The sequence below is a fragment of the Mesoplodon densirostris genome, chromosome 15, assembly GCF_025265405.1.
Source record: "Mesoplodon densirostris isolate mMesDen1 chromosome 15, mMesDen1 primary haplotype, whole genome shotgun sequence".
Taxonomy (NCBI): Eukaryota; Metazoa; Chordata; class Mammalia; order Artiodactyla; family Ziphiidae; genus Mesoplodon; species Mesoplodon densirostris.
Window position 1 is genome coordinate 9930278 of NC_082675.1, and position 26538 is coordinate 9956815.

Sequence of the window (26538 nt, forward strand, 5' to 3'; positions counted from 1 at the left end):
GCCTTCACTGAACACTTTCTATGTGCCAGGAAAGGAGAAGGATCAGCAAATCCCACACGGTAGATTTCGGGGGTTGGGTTGGTGTTTCCCAGATGTGTTAGAGGTTAAACTGGTGGTGTGCTTGATGATTTTGGGCAGTACACGGACAGAACTATTTTAAAACATTTCATAGTTTAATATTAACTGGCATATCAAAACCTGGCACTTTCACAGATGTTACTGTTAGAACGAAATGGAAGAAGGTGTATTTAAAATTAAGTTACTTGGAAGCAGTCACAAATTTACAGAAAAGTCGCAAGTATAGTGTGTCAGTCAAGGTTCTATAGTATATATGTGAGATACATGCTATCTATACACATTGACTATACATACATACACATATGTGTATGACTTACCTGACTGGGCGTTAGGAAGGCTGAAATCTGTAGGGCAGGTCAATAGGCTGGAAACTCTCGGGCAGAAGCTGGTGATGCAGTCTTGAGGCAGAATTTCTTCTTTCTCAGGGAAGCCTCAGTTTTGTTCTTAAGACCTTTCAACTGATTGGATGAGGCACACCCAAATTATCAAGGATAACCTCCTTTACTAAATTAACTACCGCCTACGCAACAGCCTCACGGCAACACCTAGATTAGTGTTGGCTTGAATGACTGGGTGCTAGAGCCTAGCCACGTTGACACACAAAACTATCACATATAGTATCAACAACTTCCTTTTCCTGAACCATTTGAAAATCACTCGCCAACCTGATGCCCCATTATCTCCAGGTACTTCAGAGTACATTTCCTATAATAAGGAGGTTTTCCCATGAATGACAACACAACCATCAAAATCAGGAAATCAACCATGATAAAATTACCACCATCTAATCCTCAGGCCCCACTCAGGGTTCACCAGTTTGTTCCATGGTCTTTTAGAACAAAAGGGTTCACTTCAGGATCACACGTGGCATTTAGTTGTGCTGTCCCTCTAGTCTTTTCAATCTGGAACAGTCCCTTAATTTCTCCCAGACCCCCATGACCTTGGCGACTCTGAAGATTATAGGCCAGTTATTTTGTAAAATTTAGATTTGTCTGATGTTGCTCATGCTGAGATTCAGGTTCAGGCAGGATTATCACAGACAGGATGCTCTTTTCCTCTCATTGCATCCCAACAGGTGAGTCTCACTTTCAGTTTGTCACATTCCTGAGGATGTCACTTTGGTATCTGCCACACTTCTCCACTGTGGAGTTAACTCCTTTCCCCTTTGTAATTACATAGGTATATTTTGGAAGGAGATACTTTCAAACTATGGAAATACCTATTTCTCATAAAACTTTCAATCCACTAATTTATTTATATCTGTATGGACTTTGCATTTTCCTGCCAGTGAGTTACAATCCATTCCTGTCATAATATATTTTTATACTCAAATTGTCCCCAAGTTGGCCAATGAGAGAAAAGGGAACCCTCTTGCACTGTTGGTGGGAATGTAAATTTATACACCATGGAGAACAGTATGGAGGTTCCTTAAAAAACTAAAAATAGAATTACCATATGATCCAGCAATCCCACTCCTGGGCATATACCCAGAGAAAACCATAATTCAAAAAGACACATGCACCCCAATGTTCATTGCAGCACTATTTACAATAGCCAGGTCATGGAAACAACCTAAATGCCCATCGACAGACTAATGGATAAAGAATATGTGGTACATACATACAATGGAGTATTACTCAGCCATAAAAAGGAACAAAATTGGGTCATTTGTAGAGACTTGGATGGACCTAGAGACTGTCATACAGAGTGAAGTAAGTCAGAAAGAGAAAAACAAATATCGTATATTAGCGCATATATGTGGAATCTAGAAAAATGGCTCTGATGAACTGGTTTGCAAGGCAGAAATAGAGACACAGATGTAGAGAACAAATGTATGGACACCACAGGGGGAAAGTGGGGGTGGGGTGGGATGAATTGGGAGATTGGGATTGACATGTATACACGAATATGTATAAAATAGATAACTAATAAGAACGTGCTGTATAGAAAATAAATTAAATTAAATTAAAAAAAAAAGAATCTCTTCAGGTTGGCTTTTGTGTCCTTTTGACATATTCCCCATCTTTGAGTTCTGTGTTGCTTTCTGATACAGCCAGATGTTCAGGCTCTTACACTTTTACTTTACCTGCCCCAGACCTGCAATCAGTCATTTCTCCAAGGACCTCTGTTTTGTTTTGTTTTGTTTTTGTTTTTAAGTGGAAAATGGTATTTAGAGGCCACGATCTGGGCACTAGGTGTTCTGATTGCTATTGGGATGTCATTGCTCCCAGACGCCTTTCAGTGGACAAAGCCAGGGAATACATGTACATGTATGCAGTATACCTGCCTTCACACACACAGACACACACACACACACACACACTTACATCTCTGTTTATTTCTGTATCTATCTCTATATGTTGAAAACCATGTGTTCACATCGACACTTCCAAGTCCAATCCAGCTTCACAAGGTTCATTGTAATTTTCACACTTTGCATGTTTGTAACTCTCTCCTCTGATATCACCCTGAATGTTTTTTACTTCTTTTATGCACCTGTGTCCATCCAATCTACTGTGTTTGCTGCTGCCCCCTCCCCTTGGTAGGTTCAGATGCTCTAGGCCACCCCTACACGTGATGACCTTCCTCACCCTGCTTGGACCAGTCTGGGCCACCGTGGCTCTCCCTGCCACCTGTCATGGATGCTTACCTGGTGGTTCTTCTCCATCTGATGGCTTTAGGACTGAATTGCTCAGGAAGGGAAGGTAAAGAGAAAGAGATTTAGATTTAAAAGTAGTGAGCTGACTTTAAAGAAAGACGTTAAGTAAATAATTGGACACACATGGATCTGGCAAAAATGGTGAGCAAAGTAGGCAGAAGAATGAGATGTGTGGAATGTTGGGCTAAGTGATGGCTTTTTTAGAAAAAACAAAACTAGAATTATCAGTTTAAGCAAAGGGCATTTTCCCCATCACACTTAGTTCTTTATAATTGTCTAACAGTTTCTTTTCCCCCTAGGTTTCATATTTTGAGGAAGAACAGAACATATTATCTCAGAGCACCAGCCCTTGGATCCCCCCATTACAGTATGCCTTTCAGGACAAAAATAATCTTTATCTGGTGAGTCTTTGCATCTCTCTAGAATTAGTCTGGTGTTGTGATAATCAGATAGTACAGCTGTGGAATTCAGTGTGGTTCTTGCCCACATGGCCCACAACACCTCTCATTCTTTCCCGTGCTTTCCTGACTTTCAGGTGTCTTCCTGTTCTTCTTGTCTTAAATATGAAGAACTAACCCATTTAGAAAGAGCCTCATTTACTGCTGGATATTGTAGCTGTGGCTCAAAGAGCAATAAGGAGAAGTCATTTATTTGGGAATACTCTGCTATTTCCTTTAACAGAATCTTGCTTTAAATTTTAAAAATTGAGATACTGCATAGTTATTATAAGAAAATGAAAATGCTGCAGAAATGTATGAAATAGAAGGGAACATGCTCTACCTTTCTTTCTAATCCCTTTCCCCAAGGAAACAAATGTTAATGGTTATGTATGTTCTTTCTGGCCCTTAACCATGCCTTGTGGAAAAATATTTCTATGTCTATGCGTGTAACACATGTATATAGTTTGTTTTACAAAAATGGTATATTACTGTCTACTTTGCTCTTCACCTTGCTTTTTGCATTGAACAATTTGTCGCTGACATCTTTCCATGTCACTACATGCAGATCTGCGTCATTCTTTCAAACAATGCCATGGTTTTTCCTGATGTGCATGTAGCATAGCTTACAGAATGCTAACATTCATTTTGGGGCCTTGTTTAGGTTCTTGGGGGTTTAGATTCCTAAAATTAAAAAGGTATCCTAAAAACAATTTTTGTTCTTGATTCAGCCCTTAAAACAAGACTATCCTATTACATTGAATGGAGATAAACTTTTGTAAAGCTCACGTCAGAGAAAAGGGTAAGAGAGAGACGGATTCCTATTTGTCTTCAACCTCCACTGGGCATTTTGGGGGGACTTTACCACCTTTATTTCTGACCTGGAATAAACAGTTTATTTGCCTTGGTCCCTGGCCCTACCCAGCCTTCTGAGCAAGGACATTCTCACACAGATGCACTGGGAGACCGGCCTTGCGCTGACCAAGTGGTCCTTCAGAATCAACAACACACCTGTGGTCTCTGTGTCCTGAAACTTCCTTTCCTTGAATATTGTCTTGGAAGCTTTCCTTCCTTGACACCTGGGGCTTGGAACCCTTTCCTTTACTAATGACCTTGGTGTGTTTCTAGGCTCACTGGTGTTCTAGGACATTTGCTGTATACATAATATTCGTCTTGTGCTCTCTGTGTCTTGCGGAGTGCCTTGTATTTGGGTGTATTAACAGATTTATTCATTAGCCTTCAGAAAAGCAGTTACCTTGACACAGCAGGCTCGCTGTTTGTTGTTGTTGTTTTGGACATTTTAACTAGAGTCCTGCAAATTATGTAGAACACCAGCGTGTGAGCATAATGTTAGTTTTTGAGGCCACACAGCACACAGGCCATCCTGAAGCTAGGAAGGGCTCTAATTTTTGGCAGGAGTTGAGACTCCACAGTTTTCTGGTCTGCCTTTTGCTCTGCTCTGAAATCTTATCGTTCTCTTCCTCTGAGTCGAAGAGCTCAACCTTTTTGCTGTCCAATCTCATGCAGCTTCTTCTTCATAAAAGTAGCAGTGTTGAGATGCTTTGGGACTTTCACACCATTATGGTCAGTTTTGGTAGAGGTGATGGCAGATTCTGAGTGTCCTACGTAAAGGAACTCAGATGAGTGAGGGCTAGTGGTCCAGTCCCAAGTGGCAAGCTCCTGCTCAGTTACTGCAGGGAAACCACCCTCTGCTTGTCTCTGGGGTGGCCAGTGAGGATGATCAGCGGGGCCCTAGGAGCAACACTCGTAGTTTTTTTCATGTTGATTATAGTTGGGTTTTTCCCCCCACTGCTCAACAGTTTTCAAAGCATATCTCTGGGAGGGTGATATTTGGGCATTTTGAGAATTTTAAACTCTTCAGTGTCACCCTTTTTATCCATACCAATTGGCCTTGTCACAGTGGTAAGAACTGTCTCTTTCTTTTTCTTAATTGTGGATTTGACTACTGTGGACTTCTGCTTGGATATAACTTTTCTGGAATACCTTGTAGATTGGGAATATCTGCCATTCCTCTGCTAGGACAGGCTTCCATCTGCAGGGGGCTTCCTGTTTTGGGTCTTTGAGCTGTGGGGCTTCCCTCTGGATCTTGACACTGGCATTGGCATCCTTAGCTTAGGATGGTCTTCTCAGTTTTTCCACCCACCATCTTGGGAAATGGGACTGTTCTTAAAACGAGTGTTTTCTTGCATTCTGGTTGCCTCAGCACCTTGAAACCTGGCTGCAAGGAGGTTTTTATACCCTTCTTAAGTAGCTCAATTGGGTATTACCAATGGGGTCTTGTAATTATTTCCTTGTCTGCATTCTCTTTTCCAGTACTTTGGAGTAAAATGCTTGCTAAGGGTACTGTTTTCATATGAAAAATCCAAACTTAGCATAGGAATTAAGGTATGATGATAGATCCACCGTCTCTTGTCTGCAATTCTGAAATACCCAGTACTCTGGGAAACCTCAAGTTATTTTATTACTTATTTGGCAGCAAGACCTGACTTGAGCTCTGTAGCAAAACCTGACCCGAACTCTTATTCATTCCCTTTAGAGTGACCGTTCATCCATTTTGCTGCAGGTTATGAATATGTTTGATTACAGGGTGATATCCCAGGCCCTACCTGAGGGTGTTGCATAATACAAAGCATATGCAACATTGTGCTGTCCTAAAATCTGAACATTTCTGAATCTGGAGACACATTCTGCCTGTGGCAAGATAAGGGCACTGTCCATCTGTATTTGTGTGATAACGTACTGAAATTCCACTGTGCCTTTAGATCGTTAAACCTTTGAGGTTTGGGGAAACATACAAATCATAGTAAACTCCCCTGGCAGTTAAACATTAGTTTGTAATGCAATTGTTGTTTAATTGAAGATATATTCTTTATTTATTTATTTTTAATATGATGGATTTTATTTTTGGCTGCATTGGGTCTTTGTTACTGCGTGTGGGCTTTCTCTAGTTGCAGTGAGCGAGGGCTGCTCTCCGTTGTGGTGCTCGGGCTTCTCGTTGCAGTGTCTTCTCTTGTTGCGGAGCACGGGCTCTAGGCACGCGGGCTTCAGTAGTTGCAGCACGTGGGCTCAGTAGTTGTGGTACACAGGCTCAGTAGTGGCTCGTGGGCTCTAGGGTGTAGGCTCAGTAGTTGTGGCGTATGGGCTTAGTTGCTCCGCGGTACGTGGGATCTTCCTTGACTAGGGATAGAACCCGTGTCCCCTGCATTGGCAGGTGGATTCTTAACCACTGCACCACCAGGGAAGTCCCCAAAGATACATTTAAAATCAATGACATAGCAGCACTATTTACAATAACCAGGACATGGAAGCAACCTAAATGTCCACTGACAGAGGTATGGATAAAGAAGATGGAGTACATGTGTACAATGGAATATTACTCAGCCATGAAAAAGAATGAAATAATTCCACCTGCAGCAACATGGATGGACCTAGAGATTGTCACACTAAGTGCAGTAAGTCAGACAGAGAAAGACAAATACCATATGATATCGCTTATATGTGGAATCTAAAAAAATGGTACAAATGAACTTACTTACAAAACAGAAATAGACTCATGAACTTAGAAAACAAAGTTATGGTTACCAAAGGGGAAAGGGGAGGAGGGATAAATTGGGAATTTAGGATTAACAGATACACAATACTATGTATAAAATAGATAAACAACGAGGACCTATTGTATAGCACAGGGAACTATATTCAATATCTTGTAATAATCTATAATGGAAAAGAATCTGAAAAAGAACATATATATATATATATATGAACTGAATCACCCCATTGTATACCTGAATCACTGTAAATCAACTATACTTCAGTTAAAAATAAATAAAAATTTAAAAAATCAATGAAAAAAATAGGATTCCATTTCCTGTGTATTTCTTGATGCAATCTCTTGTCTCCAGTGCTGTTTTTACTGTGGGAGTCCAGGCCGCCATCTTCCTTTGCCCGCATTCCTGCAACAACCTCCTAAGTGTTCTCCCTGCCATCTGTCTTGCTCTTCCCCCAGGTCTTCTCCACACTGCAGCCAAGCCATCGCGCTGTTAAAACCCTTCAAGACTCCCTGCTGCCCCCTGGATGAAGTCCAGACTCTTCCGTGTGGTTTACAAGGCCTTTTCCTCAGATGCGTCCAGCCTCAATGCTCACATCTCTCTCCTTTCACTTTACATTCACCCTGAGCTTCCTTTGGTTCTTTGAACTTGCCTCTGACCTTTCTCCGCACTCTCCCCTCTTTCCACGTTTACCTGACTAACTCTCATTTCTCCTTCTGGGCTTGGGACACATGTGACTTTCTCCAGAAACCCTTCCCGGATCTTCTGCCGTGGGAGGGGCTCCCTTCTGCTGTACTTCCTCTTTGTGAATGGGGGTGGTTGCCTCCACCAGGCTACTCCCTCCACCAGGAGAGCGATGATTTCTTCCTTGCTTCCAGTAGAGCTTCCCCAGGTTATTGCTTAAGACGTATTTATTGGATGAATGTGTGATTAATTTCATAGAAATTTGATTTACATACAACTGTACTCAAGGTATTATGGAAATTGTATTATGTTAATAGTGTGAGTTTTGCTCTCCAAGTATGTAATTGAAGGCAGACCCAGTGAGATTTTTTTTTTTTTTTTTTTTTTTTTTGTGTGGTATGCGGGCCTCTCACTGCTGCGGCTCTCCTGTCGCGGAGCACAGGCTCCGGACGCGCAGGCCCAGCGGCCATGGCTCACGGGCTCAGCCGCTCCGCGGCATGTGGGATCTTCCTGGACCGGGGCACGAACCCCTGTCCCCTGCATCGGCAGGTGGACTCTCAACCACTGCGCCACCAGGGAAGCCCAGGATCCTTTTGAGTTTTTTGATGGTTGAAAATTGCCCATTCGTAGTTGCATACCAATGAGTGTGGCTTTCCAGTTTTTGCTACAGAAAATCGTAGCAAAGTCCGTCAACGTCTGGTTCCATATAACAAGGCGAGTCGTGTATTCTAGCAGGTGGCCCACGGAAGTACTACTTTGTTGATCTGGTTCATGATGAAATCTGTTCAATTCTGTTTAACAGATGCCTTCCCCAGGGTCCTTCCATGAAGGAGCTGATCTCTACAAAGAAAACATTGTTCTGCAACTCACCCCTTGTAGTATTGTTGTAGCTAAATTCTTTGTGAGACTCGTAAAGCTTCCTGGCTTTGTGCTGATGCTTCTCATCCTGTGGGTCTTTTCAGTCCGCCCACGCTCTGAGCCTGTTACTGCCTCACGAGTCCACTTTCCCTCTGGGACCTTACATCAGCTTCCCTCTGTTCACTCCCAGAGTCTTTTCCCCCAGTTGCACACATGGGTGTATTAGTTAAGGTATAGCCTAAGGTCATGTAACAGAGAGACCCCCAGCAGGGTGGGGCAGCCCTGTTATATGTGATGATTCCCTCCTGTGGCTTCCTGTGCTTTAGGATGTTGTCCTTTTTGGCATGCTTGAAGTTGGGCCATTTCATGTCTGTGTTGCACGTGGCTGGAAGGGGAAAAGAGCAGAAAGGCAGAGCAAGCAAATTCCTTCTGCACAGGATGTTGTGGAAGTGGGACACATCACTTCCTCTCACATCTTGTTGACCAGAACTTCGTCACACGTGTACATGTCTGTACTGTCTCGCTGCATGGCCTGTATCCAGCTAACATTCTTACTACTGTGGGAGAAGGGAAGACTATATTTGGGGGATAATTTAGAGCCTGGCACAGAGGTTAAAACAGCTACTTTTATAGATAACAGATGGGGTTAGACGCCAGGCCCACAGCTCCACCTCTGGTGGTCTTCCTTATTACCTTTATACTGACACATCTAAAACCGTTTCTAACACAACCGTGGTTCTATTTCCTGTCTTGCTTTCAACCACAGTCATGCAATTTCATGGACACTTCCCTTCCTATGTAGGATTCATTTGGAGGTGGACTTTTTCTAGGCAGTGTCCCCACGGCCTGTGTGATCACCAGTCTCTGCTGTCATTGAGGGTGGGAGAGAGTTAACAAATATAACTTCACTGTTTTTTGTTTTAGTGAAATAGAGCAGCTTATGATTATTGTGACAGCGAGACGTGCTGTTTTGATCTCTTGGGTAAGATGATGCAGTTTTCAGGCACGTCTCAAAACTCACCAGTGTTGGCTGCTTCACAAGCCAGCTGCCCATCAGAAGGGAGCTGTTACTTAGAATATAGGTTCTTGTTTTATTCCTGTACCTTGCTTGGTCTCTCTGGAGTCATTGACCTTTCCGGCTTCAATTTTCTCATTGGTGAAATGAAATATTAATACGTCTTATTGACTCCAATTCAGTTGCTGAGTGTGTTATTGGCTTAGGAGGTTCTTTGAATTATCAGTGCCTTTGAAGTAGTTGTTTTTTGTGTTGGTCTTTTGAGGCATATTTCAAGTGAGTGCATTTATTTATTTATTTGTTTAAAAATATTTATTTATGTATTTTGGCTGTGCCAGTCTTAGTTGCGGAATGCGGGATCTTCGTTGTGGCGTGTGGGCTTCTTAGTTGCGGCATGCAGACTCTTAGTTGAGGCATGCATTCAGGATCTATTTCCCTGACCAGGGATCGAACCTGGGCCCACTGCATTGGGAGTGCGGTGTCTTACCCACGGTACCACCAGGGAAGTCCCCCTCCAGTGAGTGCATTTAGAGTCCCACTGTTTGGGGGCTACAGTTTTCCTACGGTGTCCCGGTTTGCCTGGCCCACCTTCAGAGTTGCTGATCCAGTGGGGGTGGAGGTGGGGCCCAGGAATTTGCATTTCTGACCAGTTCCCAGGTGAGGCTGCTGTTGCTGGTCTGGAGACCCCACTTGGAGAACCATTGTCCTGTAGCCGTAGCTAGTTTCTGGTTACTGCTTCTTGCTTCTGTTTCTTCAGTAATAGTGTACACACCTGAGACCCCTTTCCTTGCCCTCTCAGGCCAACGAATGGTACCTACTCCCCTGCTGTTACTAGTCCCGGGGTGCCTCAGCATCCCATGTTCATTTCCTTTAACCTCACCCACACCTTTACTAATAGCCTTTTCCTCAATTAATGTCCTCAGTTACCTAGTTTTTTTTGTTTGTTTGTTTTTGTTTTTGTGGTACGCGGGCCTCTCACTGTTGTGGCCTCTCCCGTTGCGGAGCACAGCCTCCGGACGCGCAGGCTTAGCGGCCATGGCTCACGGGCCCAGCCGCTCCATGGCATGTGGGATCCTCCCAGACCCGGGCACGAACCCATGTCCCCTGCATCGGCAGGCAGACTCTCAACCACTGTGCCACCAGGGAAGCCCCTCAGTTACCTAGTTTGAGTGGCTGTTTCTTGCCAAGACTCTGGATGATTTGATGCTCAATGAGGAATTTTTTGAATAGAAGGATGACTCAGGCTGGGATGTGTATTTTCTGAAATAAAGGGCGTTCTCTCTTTTTCTCTTGGTCACCTTGCCCTTCAAAGAGAATAATTTAGGGTTTGTGCCAGGGGCCACTCTGCTTGGAGTATCCATTCCCTCCTCCCCCGTGCCAAAGATCAGGAACACTGGGCAGGGCGGGTAATGATGCCCGTAGCATCCTTACATTTTCATGGCACTTTCAGTCATGCTGATTGTAGTGCAGGCATTTCAAGGACACATTTCTAAGATGTGGCCAGTACGGTATGCCTCTGATGACACCAGTATGCAAATTGGGATAGAATGCTAAAGAGCTATTGCATATCTACCCCGATATGCACACACATACATGCAAGCATGCGTGTGTATGTGCATGCGCGCACACACAACAAATACACACGTTTATCCTTTGTTCCAGACACAACACAACTGGTGGGAATTGCCATCCCAGCACTCGGGGTATAGATGCAAACACCAGCAGAGAAGCTGCTGCTTCTTCCAAACCGAGCACATGTAAGATTTGCCCTTTAATTAGCATCTGCAGCTGCTGCCATCAGAAGGGTCTGTCTCTGTTGGCCGAACCGTCTTTGCTTTAAAAGAGCAAGTCCATTATAGCTCCAAGCCAGGCTGGTCTGTCAGCTGCTGTGCTTTCTCTGCCATCTGCAGGGTTGTCACATTGTTCAGGGCTGTTTCACTGTAGGGCTGTTTTCCATCTTTTCATCTCCCTGGTCTCTGATTACCATGCCTTGGTGATCACTCTTGGGGTGGCCTGCAGGGACATCTCCCGTCCTTGCAAGGATGCAGGATCGTAGCTTCAGTGCTCATGGACTGGTTATGTTCCAGCCCTTTATTGCCAGTGATCTTGTCTTGATATGCAGAATGACTCCAGGAAGTCACTGGAAAAATGTAAGCAGCAGAAGTGAGGGGTGTATTAAAGCCAGGCTTCATACCGGGGCGCCTCTGCTGTAGAAGCGTGTCATTTAGTTGGAGTAAGGACCCATGATGCCTCCACAGCCTCATCAGCATCGGGTCTCAATAAAGTGCTGGGTGGGGACCTCCCTGGGGGTCCAGTGGTTAGGATGGTTAGGACTCCAAGCTTCCACTGCAGGGGGCACAGTTTTCATCCCTGGTCGGGGAACTAAGATCCCGCATGCCATGCAGAGTGGGCCAAAAAAACCCAAAAACAAACAAAAAAAGAAACTAATAAATGAAAACATTAAAAAAAATAAGTTCCGGGTTGGCTGCATCAGAATCACCCCAGTAGCTCCTTAAAAATGCAGATTCCTGGACCCCCACCCCTGGAGCTTGTCCATGAAGTCTGGGGTTGGTCCGTGGACTCCATGTTTTTAGCAAGTTCCCTGAATGGTTGAGATGAGGAAGAGACATACTTTACCCTTTCATACTGCTGAATTCTTTTTTTTTTTTTCCAATTCTTTTTCATTCTACTAGAATTACAGTTCCACGAAGGCAGGGATTTTTGTCTATTTTAGTCCCTGCTATTTTCCTGGTATCTGGAATGGTGCCTAACACATAATAGGCACTCACATATTTATGTGGATGAATGTGTTTTATCCATTAAAAAAAAGTGCTTCCCCAGGTGATTCTGGTGTACAGGCAGGTTTGAGAAGCTCTGCCCTAGAGGACTTGCCAGTTTTCTTGGGTTAGGAGCCACATTTCTGGGGGAAACATTGCCTCCCTGGGCATCTCTGAATAGTAAAAATCAGGCATGGAGTCATTTTTGGGGGCAAATCCAAATGCTGTGAATAGACTGTCTGGCACAGCCTCAGTGGTGACATTGGTCTAATTTGTTCATCAGTTCTGCTGACCCCGGTCTTTGGTTTACAGCATGTCATCTGGTATGAAGACTTGAAAAACTTTGTGACTTGATGATGCTTTTGGAGCCTCTTTTTTTTTTTTTAAATGAAGTATAGTTGATTTACAATGTCGTGTTAATTTTTGCTGTACAGCCAAGTGATTCAGTTATACATATATATATATATTCTTTTTTTCATATTCTTTTCCATTATGATTTATCATAAGATATTGAATGTAGTTCCCTGTGCCATACAGTAGGACCTTGTTGTTTATCCATTCTACATATAAAAGCTTACATCTGCTCACCCAACCTCCCACTCCATCCTTCCCCCCACCCCCTCGGCAACTACCAGTCTGTTCTCTATGTTTGTGATTCTGTTTCTGTTGCATAGATAAGGTTTATTTGTGTCACATTTTAGATTCCACTTATAAGTGATATCATGTGGTATTTGTCTTTCTCTTTCTGACTTACTTCACTCGGTATGATAATCTCTAGTTTCATCCATGTTGCTGCAAATGGCATTATTTCGTTCTTTTTTATGGCTGAGTAGGATTCCATTGTATTTATATTACCACATCTTCTTTGTCCATTTATCTGTTGACAGACATTTAGCTTGTTTCCATATCTTGGCTATTGTGAATAGTGTTGCTATGAACATAGGGGTACATGTATCTTTTTGAATTAGAGTTTTGTCCAGATATATGCCCAGGAGTGGGATTGCTGGATCATATGGCAGCTCTATTTTCAGTTTTCTGAGGAGCCTTCCTACTGTTTTCCATAGTGGCTGCACCAACTTACATTCCCACCAGCAGTGTAGAAGGATTCCCTTTTCTGGAGCCTCTTGATTTGGTACCATTTTCGAAAGTGCAAAAGTGTTTTCTGAAAGTGTCCAAGTCCTGGTTCTTTATTATTTCTTTAGCCTCAACAGCAAGATTGATGAAGCGTGGCTTGACCACACACAAGCTATCTTCCCTTGGGCTCCATTCATCCCAGGGTGAGTGACTGTACCCCGGTAAGATAGTTTGGGGATGGGGTAACATCTTGGGGTACCCAAATTTACCCAGTAATTGCCCAAACTAAATTCTCCTAATGGTGTACGGTTGGAATTTGCAGTATGGTAATCTAGAATCTTGTTGGTGGGTCAAGTCTGATTAGGTTCTTTGATAAGAAGGTTTGTCATTTAGTACATCTTTCTTGACCTCATGTTGTAGAGCATGCTGCCTAGCAGCTGTTGTCATTTTTGTTGCTTATTAATGAGCACTTTTGAAGAAATGGAAAATTGTTTGACCAGTAGAAAAGACTAAACTAGTTTGGGCGGGGATTTTCAGCTTAGGAATTTGGATCTTCTGAATAGGAGCAGAGAATATGTATCTTTTTGCCTTTCGAAGAGATGGCTTTGATTTTCTGAACTATTTTTCACTAGTCATTACAGATAGAACCTTCAGGAGTCACCGCTAAGTGCTAAATAGTGGTCCGTTCGTGAGCTCTTAAAAGTGACCAGCAGTTGCTACACGCTTGACTTTCTCAGCCTTAAACTCGCAAGCCATTCTATTTTTTTCACATCTTTAATAGAGCCCAATTAGAAAATTTATAGCTGCAACGTGTCATCATAAATATGCATTGTTCTTATTATATTTTAAGACATTTTGGTTCTAAAAGCATGAGTACTTCCGTTATTATGTGCGAATTTTCTTTGTGTGTGTGGATATTTAAGACCTTTTTAATGACAATATATATTTAAAACAGATGTAAAAAATTAGCATTCACCCGTGTACCCAGGGCCTGTGGAGAACCAGGCTGGGACACGTGGGTGAGCTATAGGCAGCCAGGTGCCTTCTGCTGGCTCTTTGAGGACCGGGACGAGCAGCTTACGTCTGCCAAGACTTTGGGGAAAATAAAGTCTGCATTTCAGCTGCCACCCCTTCTCAGTGCTGCTGTTCTTGTTAGTTCATAATCATTTTTTTTTTCCAGCCGTTGCAGTGCAAATGGAACCTTAGATCAAATTGTCCAGTATCTGCTTGAGTATCTGCTACATGTAAGATGCCAGGTGACGAGGGGCCCTTGGGGAGGGCATGCAAGTCATTGGCCCCTCCCAGGGTCCCCGGTGTGGGGTTGACCTGGTGCTGGGCAGAGTCTTTACTGGACCAGCCTGGGGTCTCTGGGGACGTGTGCAGTTGCTCCATATCTTACTTGACTAGAACTTTCTTCTAATTCTGGACTGAAAGCAAACAGAAGTTTGGAGGAGGATGAAGAGAATTCACATCCCAGAGTTGGCTTCTGGAATGCAGTGGTTTGTGAGATTTAGTGTTTTTTTTTTTAAAGACTTTTATTTGAATCTTGCCTCTCTCCAGAAAGGGTTTGAGACAACTTAAAATAAAAGACATTTAAAGTGTGGCTATGAGCCACACTTTAAAAATGGGAAATCAGAGCAAAGGACAGGAGGGGTTGACATGGATGCAAAGACGGTCAAAATGGGTCCCATTTTCTCCCAGCCAGAGCGGAGAGGACAGTGCCGTGAATTCAGGGAAAGGAAAGGACTCGAACGGCAGTGGAGGATCTCGTGGGCGCCAGGCACAGCGTTGTGAGGGACTCAGTCTTATCCCCATTTTACAGAGGACGAAACTGAGAAGCAGAGAGGTGAAGTCACCGGGCTGAGGTTTCTTGGGCAGATGAGCCTCCAAGCCTCGTGTCGACTCAGGAATGTGACCCCTGGTTATCATCAGACGGAGGATGGATTTCAGTTTCTTGGGGTGGAAGACTTTCTTTTGCTAATCAAACATTTTCCCTGAGGCTGTACTTTATATTCTTCCAGGTTTTTTTCCCTTATGTATATACTAACAAATGTAATATATGTTTTTTTAATCACAAAAAAGTTTTACTGTATCCTCTTTAGGGCATCACTATATATCATCATAGATGGCTTTCCATGGCAGAATGAATAGATCGAGTCCATTCATTTTTAACATCTGCCTCTTGTCCCATAGTTTAGATAAATCATATTTTAGCAGTCTCTTAATGATGGCTATTTGGGTGATTTCCAGGGTTTCTTTTTCCCATGTTACAAACAGTGCTTCAGTGAATCTCTTTATCTGTCTATCTACAAACTATTGTAAGTTCCTGTAAAATAAATCATCGGAAGCAGAATTACTGGTTCAGAGGGTATATGTTCACACTTAAAATTTTTAAGAGATGGTCAGGTTGCCTTCCACACTGACTGTTTAAGGAAGAGATTGTATCCTGTTTATTGCCCATCTCCTATATTCTGCTGAGTGCTGAGGGAAATGCAGAAAGGATGCAAGAGGGTTTCTTGCCCTCCAGGAATTTCCATCTATGCTATGTACCTAATCCCAGGGAATGTCTGGGGTGTCTACTTGGGTGGGTGGGTGAGTGGGTGGATTTAATTTAACTTTTCAAGCTTGCCTTGCAAACATTGCACATGGCATTTAGGATTCATCTTTCATTGTATTGATTCTCTTGGGTAACGGGTGTAATTTCCTTAGGGCAGGGACCTCATCCTATATGACTTACCATATGTATCATACATCTTCATTGCTTTGTGGAGACATTGTAATTATAACATGTCAGGCAGTATTCGAGGATCTAATTGAGAACATTCCCCCTTTTTTGGGTGTATGAAGAATTAATAACTTTGGCATTCTATACAGGTCATGGAATATCAGCCTGGAGGGGATTTGCTGTCACTTTTGAACAGATATGAGGACCAATTAGATGAAAATATGATTCAGTTTTACCTAGCTGAACTCATTTTGGCTGTTCACAGCGTTCATCAGATGGGATATGTACATCGGTAAGTGAGGCTCTGTGGTAGTTGACTGGGGATTTGTCTGTAACCTAAGAGTTCCTAAAATAGAGTGAATGATTTCAGCATCAGAATAATGCTTCATCCAATTTTTAGCCCATCTTCACCATAACTGACTGAAAGCAAATTTTCCAAAATGGCAGATGTTTCAGCTTACCCATTCAACAGTGAAATAGATCTAAAATTGTAACATTCTCATGTTTGCTGGTAGGATCTGTCAATGCACCTAATAAGACCGGGAACTCTTGCATGGGTTCTCTGGGTGCTGTGGTAGGAAAACTGAACTTGATTTGTGCAAGGAGGCAACATACCCTGGAGGAACAGAAGACCCTGTAGTTGTCCTTCTGACCTTGCCCGTTAGTAATTGACAAAGGTGTGCCCCCGCATCCTCAGTTGGAAAGTGTTTCTTTACATCTTCACTCAGCTAGTGTTTTACGAGCATCTGAGAATGTTGTGGGAATGGAATGATGGTTAGACCAGGAACCGCAAAATCCTGAAGAGTGTCTCAGTTTTTCCATTGACTAGCCACGTGGCCTTGGGCACATCCCCTAGCTTTTTGTGGCCTTAGCTCTCCTGAGGTAAAATGTGTGTCTCGAGGAGAAATAATCCATCTAATAGCATTTATTTTGTTCCCTTTCCTTCTCTGCTTCCCTCTCCTTCCTCCCTCTCTTTCTCCCCTCCCTCCCTTCTATTCTTTCTCTCTCATTCTTTTACTTAAATTTGTTTTGCAAAATGCTTATTATGTATGTCCATCAGTAGGGAGGTCTGTATGGCAAAACCACAGATACTAAGATTCTTGGCTGAAGCAGGATCCTAGGTGAGCAGTTGCTTGATGATTGGCATGGAGAAGATAACACTAATTTGTGGCCTCGATTTTCTTACAGAGACATCAAGCCCGAGAACATCCTCATTGACCGAATGGGACACATCAAGCTGGTGGATTTTGGATCAGCTGCTAAAATGAACTCAAATAAGATGGTAACAAAATAGAATAAGATAACTTAATAGAGCTTATACTACAAAGTGTTCTGAGGTCCTCATAAGTTTGGAAAACATGGGATAAAGTTGAGCGACCTTCTGGAGCCCTCATCTGTCAGTGTGTGAAATGATTTCTCTGCAGGGTGGGTGGGGATGGGGACACAGAGCGATTTTCCAGACTTACTTGATCTGGTACCCTTTTATATAAAATACCTGTTAATACCCTACAAAACATTTTTAGGAACATTCTTATAGTTTGGATTAAAAGATGGGAAAATGCTTATTTTGTTTTTCCCTTCTTTTTCCTTGCTTGTTAATAGATTGTCTTCTGTTACATTTTCTTTTTCACTTTAAATATTTTGATGAAATGTAACCTTATTTATCTCAAATCCTCTATTTCCTGTGCAATGAAATTGAAAGTAATCACCAGAGAATTTGAACCAAGTGTTAAGCATTAAGAACCAAGTACTCAAAATGTCGATTCTAAATCCTGGACCTTTGGTAAAAATTAAGCTGTATTCCACATGCTAATAATCATTAAGCTGTATTCCATGTGCTAATAGGAAGGCAAGAGGGTAGCTATTGAGGTCAAGAGTGAGAGTACTTTAGGAAAAAGATGACAAAGTAAAAGAAAATTAGAATTTAGAAACCTAATAAAGTTGGTACATACTAAAATGTAAATTTTCAGGTCGACTATGCAAAAAATGGTAAGTCTAAGAAAAAATTGACTTAGATTTTAAGACTAACTACCCAACTGAATCACTTGGTGATCTGGACAAATCCTTAGAAACTTGGGCTTTTATTCTTCCTCTAGAAAATACTGGTTCTAGTTAAAATGCAGAAATTAAGAGGTGAGGGGTGGCTGCTCTTCAGAATGCCTCCTGGGTCTGAGAGTTTAGTCCTTATGAAGGGCAATATATAAAATTTTCTTTATTTCCCTCAGGTTCCTTGGAGGAAACGTGAGTATTATTATGTTGATGCGAGGAAAAGGATCCGGGTTGTGTTAACTCTTTGCATTCCAGGGTTTGGCCTCCCTGTTCTGCAGATCTGAGGCCCACTTGACATAACTTCCTTCAGGTTCAGGCTCTTGGAAAAACAGGCTCCTTACCTTGTCTGAGGTCAGGGTTTTTCTACCTTAGCACTGGTTGTTTTTTACCACCCCCCCCTCAGATTATATGCTTATAATCTATTCCACTTGATCATTACATTAATAATTAGATTAGAGTATCAAAGAATTTTATGTTTTAAAAATTATGTACAATTCAGAAACAGGCATGAGGGCTTCCCTGGTGACGCAGTGGTTAAGAATCCGCCTGCCGGTGCAGGGGACATGGGTTCGAGCCCTGGTCCGGGAAGATCCCACAAGACGCGGAACAGCTAAGGCCGTGCGCCACAACTACTGAGCCTGCGCTCTAGAGCCCACGAGCCACAACTACTGAGCTGTGCTCTAGAGCCCGTGAGCCACAACTACTGAAGCCCGCGTGCCTAGAGCCTGTGCTCCACAACAAGAGAAGCCACTGCAATGAGAAAGCCGCACACCACAACCAAGAGTAGCCCCCGCTCGCCACAGCTAGAGAAAGCCCACGCGCAGCAACGAGGACCCAATGCAGACAAAAATTAAAAAAAAAAAAAGAAAAGAAAAGAAACAGGCATGAAAACTTAGGTATTGAATTTAGTGGAATAAAGTACAGAAAAAAAGTTAAATCATGCAAAGTTTTATCATCTGGGATTCAAAAACCGATACCTTGCATTAATGACCTTAATAAAATCAGGCATCTAGAAATAAAATGAAGCATAGATATGTAGTCAGCACCTCTGACATTTTGGTCTAGCGAATTCTTTGTTAGGGGGGTGCTGTCCTGTGTATTGTAGGATGTTTAGCTGCATCCCTGGTCTCTACCCACTGGATGCCAGTGGCACCCTCCCCTCCAGTTGTGGCAACCAAAATGTCTCCAGACATTGCCCAGTGTTCCCTGGGGGACAGAATCACCCCTGGTGGAGAACCTCTGCCGTGGACTGAGAAGCATCAGAAGGCTTATCAATTTGAGCTGGCAATGTGTGTTTGCGATAAGAAAACCTACTCAGAAAACTCCATTATGATCCAGAGTCACTGCTTGGTAAAGAAATGGGAATAAAGAGTAAGGTCCTATCTCTGCATCTGGAATCGCTCTCTTCAGAGCCCTTGGTGGAGAGACAGGACTCCTCTTCATTTCAAATTTCTATTTTTCAGTGCTGCAAACTGCCCTTTCCAATTCTGCGAGCGGTAGCAACACTCCCTTCAGGCGGGGAGCCTCCGGAGGCACTCAGGTTTATTTGCCGCTCGATGGTCAAGGAGATAATGGCCCTCAGTCCTACTCACTTGAGAATGTTGTAGCTCCTTTTCTCTTAGAGAATAGCCTCCCCAGAACTTTGTGCTCTTAGGGCCAGAATGTGACAAGCAGACGAGAAGGAATTTTTAGCATTGCTTTAAGTACAAAGGCCCTTTTGTTATAAAAGATCAACAATTTGCAATCTAGATCAAGTATGGATATAGAATTATACTTTTTTTTTGTATTCTTGATCAATGATGATGGGTGAAACGTGTTTCCTTTAAATAGAATGTTTTATAGGTCTAAAGTACGTTTTAAAAGTTTTTTTTAGTACTCAAAATATACTATGTAAAATATAGTTCACACTTGCTGAAATTGTTGTATGTTACCTGAAATCCATTCATCCTTTTCCCTACCACCTGCCACATATGGTCATTGTATTTTGGATATTTGTGAATCTTAGATCTGTTGAGTTTCCCATCTTCCATTGTCTTTATATTTAAGCTTTTTAGCCAGAATGTTGCTTGGGAGTATTTTCATTATGTTCCTCCAGGTGGACCATACTGCCTGGAAGTTTGGGTGTTGAGCAGAGATGTCACCCACTTCACCTTATTAGAATCTCAGAGAATGGCAAACAGCTAACAGTTCCAATCTGTCTCACTCGGCCCTTGTGAAAACAGTTGTAAGGAGGTTATAAATAAAGAGCATTATATAGCATGTTAAGTGATAATCACTACCATTTAGCAGTTGGAAACCCATAGGAGATAGCCCTTTTTGAGATTTATGGAGGAGTGAAAAGATTTTATTACTTTTCCATGAGAGGAACAACATAGCAAGACTATTTTTCCCCGCTGCTTCTGCAGGTGTATGTTTATGCCCTGGGCAGCTAGAGGAGTAAAGTTAGGTTGAAACAGTTTTACGTATAAGCATTTTTACAGGAAGGGGATTGGGAGGAGGAAGACTGGTTTTCTTACCTTCTTCTCCATCTGCTTTCTGCTTGTAAAAGAATCTGCTAAATTTTGTAAAAGAATCTGCTGGGTTCATCCCCTCCTTCCCTCCTTTCTTTTCTTTTCAACCCTCTGTCTCTCGAAAATGTGACAGACTCTTCTGTCTCCTAGTCATTTTATTGTTGTCTCCTCCTGAACTGGTATATTTTCTTTCCTGTCAATACAGGGAAAATTAAAGTTCAGTAAAACTGGGGCCTTGTCAGATGGTTATACTGCAGGCAGGCTGCGCTCCTAGTACACGGTCCCACTTTTAATATCTCACCCAGGTTAGCTGGCTGTGAATTGCCACCAGAGGAGAGTGAAAAGATCTTGCAAAATCCTTATCAAGATGTGTCAGATTACGTGTTGGACAGATTTAATGTACTTGGAGGTCAGTAACTCATGGAAACTTAGGAGCCATTAATTTTCATTAAAAGTCTTTGTTAATTGATATTAATTACTGTGGTAGGAGAGGTACAGAAAGCAAGCTAGGGGATTTTTTTTTTAATTCTGGAAATTTACAAAATTGTTGGACATAAATGTGTATAATCACATACCTGTTATGGGGCAAAAACAGTTGCGGAGTTATCCGACTCTTTGGAAAGTCTAACCATTAGTTTGAACATGAGGCATTGACAGTTTATACCTTTTGCTGGGTCATACTGATAAACATGACCCAGTCAACTTCCTTTCAACTCTTTGGTTGTGAATAAGTGACCAAGCCCTGGGAGCTGCCATCTCCTAAGGATATTCAGGAGAACTGAATATCCCCACACAATCTAGTGTGATGATAAAATAAAATCTAATACATAGAAATGATGAATATTTGAGGATTGTGTATTAATGGTTCTGCAAAACAATTAGGCATAAAGGGTAAGCATTTAATCAACAATACAGTGGCGTTACCAGTACCTAGTCAAACCAAGATGTTACAGTTTTCCCTCTCTTGTTTTGATATTTTAAAGATATTGTAAAACAACGATACCCCAATTTTAAAAAAAAGATACTTATTTCTAGTTGTCAGCATTCAGGATTTTTCCCCCCCAAAATCTTGTAATTAATCTCAGTTCTGTGCTGAGCTCAATAACACACACACAGTAAAAGATAGAAGTCTTGGCTCAGGCTTCCCAACATCAAGGCCTCCCCTTGACCTAAGCTACACTCAGTTCCTCAAGCTTAGGGTGTCCTGTCTTAGACCAGATATTTTCTTCTTTCTTCTCACTTTAGTCCCTCAGCACAGGCCTGTGGGTTTCTTGGGTGGCGTGACCATCTAACTTTCCCAGGCATGTGTTTGCAGTGGAAGCCTTATTGCTCAAAGTGATGGCTGACTGGTGTCAAGAATAACAGTATTGCACTGCTTTCTGGGTTTAGGGTTTGAAAAAAGCCTGTGATGGGCCTGAGGGAAGGGGTGAAAAGAGAGGGAGTAGGGACAACGAGTTTGTTTCCTATAACAGTGGGTCTTTGAGGCAGAGGAACAGACCAGATTAAAGTTTAGGGCTGGAAGAGCTTCGGTCTTCATCACTGGAGAAAGGAGACCTCTTAGCATCTTCTCTAAACATTGACTTTCCTCTCAATCTCCATTCAAATCAAAGCAAAGCAAAGCAAGTTGACTTTCTTGATATAAAGCCCAGCCTTAAAGGTATGTGGCCATACCTATAAAATCTCTCAGCTCACTCAGGGGCAATTAACACCCTTTAATAGGGCGAGAGTTCTTCTGCACCATGTAGCTGCTGCTGTGAGAGAACCCGTTTTAGATGTAGGGTTATTGGACAACTGGTCAACCCAATATGTGACTAACAGGCCCTCTCTGTTTTGATGGGGAATAAGGTTAGAGAGGTGATCCTTAGACTTCAAATTTCATGATTCAGTAAAACTTCAAGACAATTTTGAAGACCAAAAATTTGCCAGCTTACTAGGTTGCCTAGGAAGGAGTCGGGGTGAGGGGCAGAAAACATACCCTTTTCATCTGCGTCATTTCGAGAAACAAAGTATGTTTAAACACTAAACCAGTCAGAAGGACAAATTCTCAGAAATAAGGACAGTTCTTTAAGTGGAATATATTAGCTTTATAAAAAGACCTCCTACATTGTCCTGATATTTCTTTGTCAAAGTCAGGTGCTTCGGTACCATAGGATTGGAGGGCTCTGTGTCTCTGAACAGTGGGGAGGGAACCACAGAAACGGGAGTTGGGGGTGAGGAAAATGAACTCATTAACATTTGACCTCTGGTGGAAAGTATTTATCATGTCTTGCCCTGCGGGTGGGCTGAATAGGAATGTTGATTCCAAATATTTAAACTTGAGATATAACACATGCTTGCAGTATTGTGTTGCCAGCTAGCTGCCAGTTTTTCAGTAATGAGAAGATCTTTTAGATTCATCTTTACATGTTATCGTTTTACTGTTTTCATAAGTAAGAGAAGTTCTGTCATATCAGTAAGATGTATCAGGAACGACATCTTCCTTTGCAGGTATATACCCAACTCTCGTTTGTGTAACTAAACATATATATCATCAACAACCCTGGGCCCTTTGCCTTTGGATTATATTATGTGCTTTTTTTTTTTTTTTTTAAAGTTAGTGAATCATTTGCTTTTCCTGATGCTGTGCCACTTGACAGAAAGTTCAAGTGCCTGGGAGAATAATAATCAGTGGCAAATCAGCTTATGTCTGAATTGCGTCTGTTGGCAATCCATTTGAGGATAATTGAAAATTTGCTGTGTTCATTTTATTTATGGGTTTCCAGGTGAATGCCAAACTCCCAGTTGGGACCCTAGATTACATGGCCCCTGAAGTGCTGACCGTCATGAATGGGGACGGAAAAGGTGCCTATGGCCTAGACTGTGATTGGTGGTCGGTGGGAGTTATCGCTTATGAGATGGTTTATGGAAGGTCCCCATTCACTGAGGGAACCTCAGCCAGAACCTTCAATAACATCATGAATTTCCAGGTAAAGAGCCATTATTAGATTTTGAAGTAATATTGAGAAAAGTCGTCTAAAATTGTGGGGATGAAAGTTTATAATGTAAACCAGCAGTTCTGGATAATAACAACAACAACTACTTTAAATAGCACTTTACGCCAAAAGCAATTCTAAATGCTTTATTAATTGTATTATATTGACTCTCAGCTGCCAGTAATTGTAAGCTTATGCCATCATTTTATGTACCATTAAAAAAGAAAAACTGCTGCCCATTAATCTAGGATATTTCATTGATTTCAGTGTTGTCAAATGTGAATAAAATGGGAGTCTTAAAATTTGTGAAATATAGTTCATTAACTTGGCTAATCCTCAAACAATCCTGTGAGGTAGATGACATTATTATTTTCATTTTACAGATGAGGAAGCCAAAGCACAGAGTGGTTAAGAAACTTGCCCAAAATAGCACAGGGAGTCTGGCTTTGAAATCCATGTTCTTATATGCTATACTGCTTCTTAGTACTGCTGGCTGTCAAATATGGTAGTAAAAGTCAAAGACATGGATTAGAAATACAGTAATAGATACATAAAGTAGAATTAAACCTATTTTCTAATAACTGTATTTGTCACTATAGTAAGCTCATTTCTTAAGGAGATGATGAATATCTATGTTTTAGTTTCAACCAAAAGGAAAAAGAATGTATTTCACAGGTTTTTATATATCATCCAATTTCTTCCTGGGATGCTTAATGCATATTTTTCTATGTATAGTACACTTTTTGTATGCTTAATACATACATACATTATTTGTTATTCCCGAGTCTACTCCTGAGTTAAAGTTTCCCCTGAGATGATGCCTGGGGCTCATTTGTTTCCTTCATTTCCATCCATTCATTCAGTAACGAGTGAATTGCACTAGGCACTGTTAGGTGTTAGGTACCAGGTTTGAAGTGATGAGCAAGAAGGAGAAAGGCCCTCTCAGCCTTCTTTCTCCATCATCACACAGGAATCAAAATACACCGTGTGTGTGCAAAAGCAGAACACGGGGAGCACGCAGGAGGGAGTGAGTGATAGGGTGGGAGAGGGAGGCCGGGAGGTAGGCAGGGAAGAGGGGCTGAGGTTGGGGAGGGCCTTCTGGGCAGAGAGGACAGAGTGATTTGTTCAGACAGCTTTAAATAGCTCATTATTGTTGGATGGCAAACAGCGAGGTGGGGAGTGTAGCTAGATGAGATGGGAGAGGGTACAGGGATCAAGTTATGAAGGGTATTGAACCCTTGCAAGGGAGCTAGGCCTATTGATATGAACAGGCTGTTTATTTTGGGAACATGCCTTTGGTCCCAAGTTAAGAGGGCATAAAACTTCCTTCTTAAAGAAAGAAAGAAAGAAACTTGCATATACGAGAATTACTTTTTTAACTTGGAGACATGAGAAGCTGAATTTGCTAAGGGAATAATAATAATTATTATTTTTTGAAATAGCGGTTTTTGAAGTTTCCAGATGATCCCAAAGTTAGCAGTGAATTACTTGATCTGATCCAAAGTTTGTTGTGTGGCCAGAAAGAGAGACTGAAGTTTGAAGGCCTCTGCTGTCATCCTTTCTTCTCTAAAATCGACTGGAGTAACATTCGAAACTGTAAGTAGAGTCGTGTTCCTTCAATTTCAGTGTTGGGATTAAGAAATGCTTAAGAATGGTCTGAAATTACTCTGGCCCACAGAAGCTGGTATAAATTATATGAGTAAGGGTTTTAATTATCTATAGGAGTAGAAAAGGGTAGTGATGTAGCTGTCTTTAGTAATAAGTCTTCTTTAACATTGTTGGCACAGAACTGGGTCACTTATCAAACTCTGTGTTTATGTGGCCTTTGGAATATTACCCCTCAGTACATTAGAGGTACAGATTGATAGAGATTGAAGGTTGTCACTTGGTTTGACAGAATTTCTTCCCAGAAGAAGAGTGGACCTAACTATTTCATTCACAAGATTAGGAAAAAGACTCAGATTAGGCAAAGTGCCAGGGTTGCTCTGCTAACTGGCCAAGCCTGCCCAAAGCCATGAATACCTTGCTGTGTTCGTTTGTTTCCCTCTAAAGTATTTGTCTTTGCTCACAAGCATGTAAAACCTATAATGCACATGCACAGTGGATTCATTCATACATCGCTTTGTTATCAATTAGTGCAGACTAAATTCATTAAAAACAAAGACCTGATTTATTATCAACAAATCCAAAATGCTTGGTGTTTTACAAATTGGTGATTTTTTTTTCAACCTTTTTTTTTCTTGGATGTGTTGTTGATTGAATGTGATCTAATGACCTGACCCAGTGATTAGCGTAGATTAAGGTCTGTAGGAAAGCAGTTGGCCTGGTTGAGTGTTTGATTTTTAGTGATATCCCTCCTGATAGGGAAATGGAATCCATTTCTAGGTGTCAAAACCAGGCTTCTAGTTGGAGCCGTATTGTAATTATAACCTCTTGTACCTTCAGTTGGAATGTATGAGTTGGGTTAACAGCCAGTATTGTCCAGTTGAAAGCCATTTTGATGGTTTCTCTGACCCCCTGCCAAAATATTTAATTAAGTAGGCCGTATTTCCATAAATCGCTCTTGGCATTTTTTTTTTCTTCCGGGAGCAACATCACTGTATTTTTCAAATCTTTAGGCACCAACCCCCAGATCTCCAAGGTTTAGAGCTTTTAATCAGCAATATGTTTTCTGTTTTTTCTGGCTGCGCCGAGTGGCTTGTGGGATATTTGTTATATCCTGACCAGGGATTGAACCTGAACCCTCAGCAGTGAAAGCACCAAGTCTTACAGGCCCACAGGACTGTCAGGGAATTCCGAAGTTCCCACAGCAATATGTTTTCAGTGTGCTCTTCCTTTTTTTCTTTTGGAAAGATTTGAAACAGTTTCTTTTTGATGCTGCTCAGATAGTTAATCTTTTCTGGCCTTACCTTATCTCTGTAATCTTCTTGAATAAGAAAGTTCATTTTTTTATGCCTGCCCTTGCCGATGGTGTCTAATAATGTATCTTCACTCTAGTAAGTCAGTGAACGGTGATTAATCACACAGGTAACTTTATTCTGTATTTTGGTAAACCTTGATGATGTTTGGTATCATGTCAGAATTCTCAGATTTCGTTCTAGTCTTTTCCTCTCAGGCTGTTTATTGGTTTT

At 41.9% G+C, this 26538-nt stretch overlaps 1 protein-coding gene across 2 annotated transcripts in view; it reads left to right on the plus strand.

Moving 5' to 3' along the window:
* CIT (citron rho-interacting serine/threonine kinase) overlaps positions 1–26538 on the plus strand; it is a 180971-nt gene that overhangs the window by 17251 nt on the left and 137182 nt on the right. For both annotated transcript variants that reach the window (XM_060119127.1, XM_060119128.1), the window contains exons 5-9: positions 3037–3138; positions 16026–16168; positions 17065–17158; positions 23198–23401; positions 24850–25003. In XM_060119127.1, the coding sequence (XP_059975110.1) occupies positions 3037–3138; positions 16026–16168; positions 17065–17158; positions 23198–23401; positions 24850–25003 (697 nt within the window). The remainder of the gene's footprint in view (positions 1–3036; positions 3139–16025; positions 16169–17064; positions 17159–23197; positions 23402–24849; positions 25004–26538) is intronic.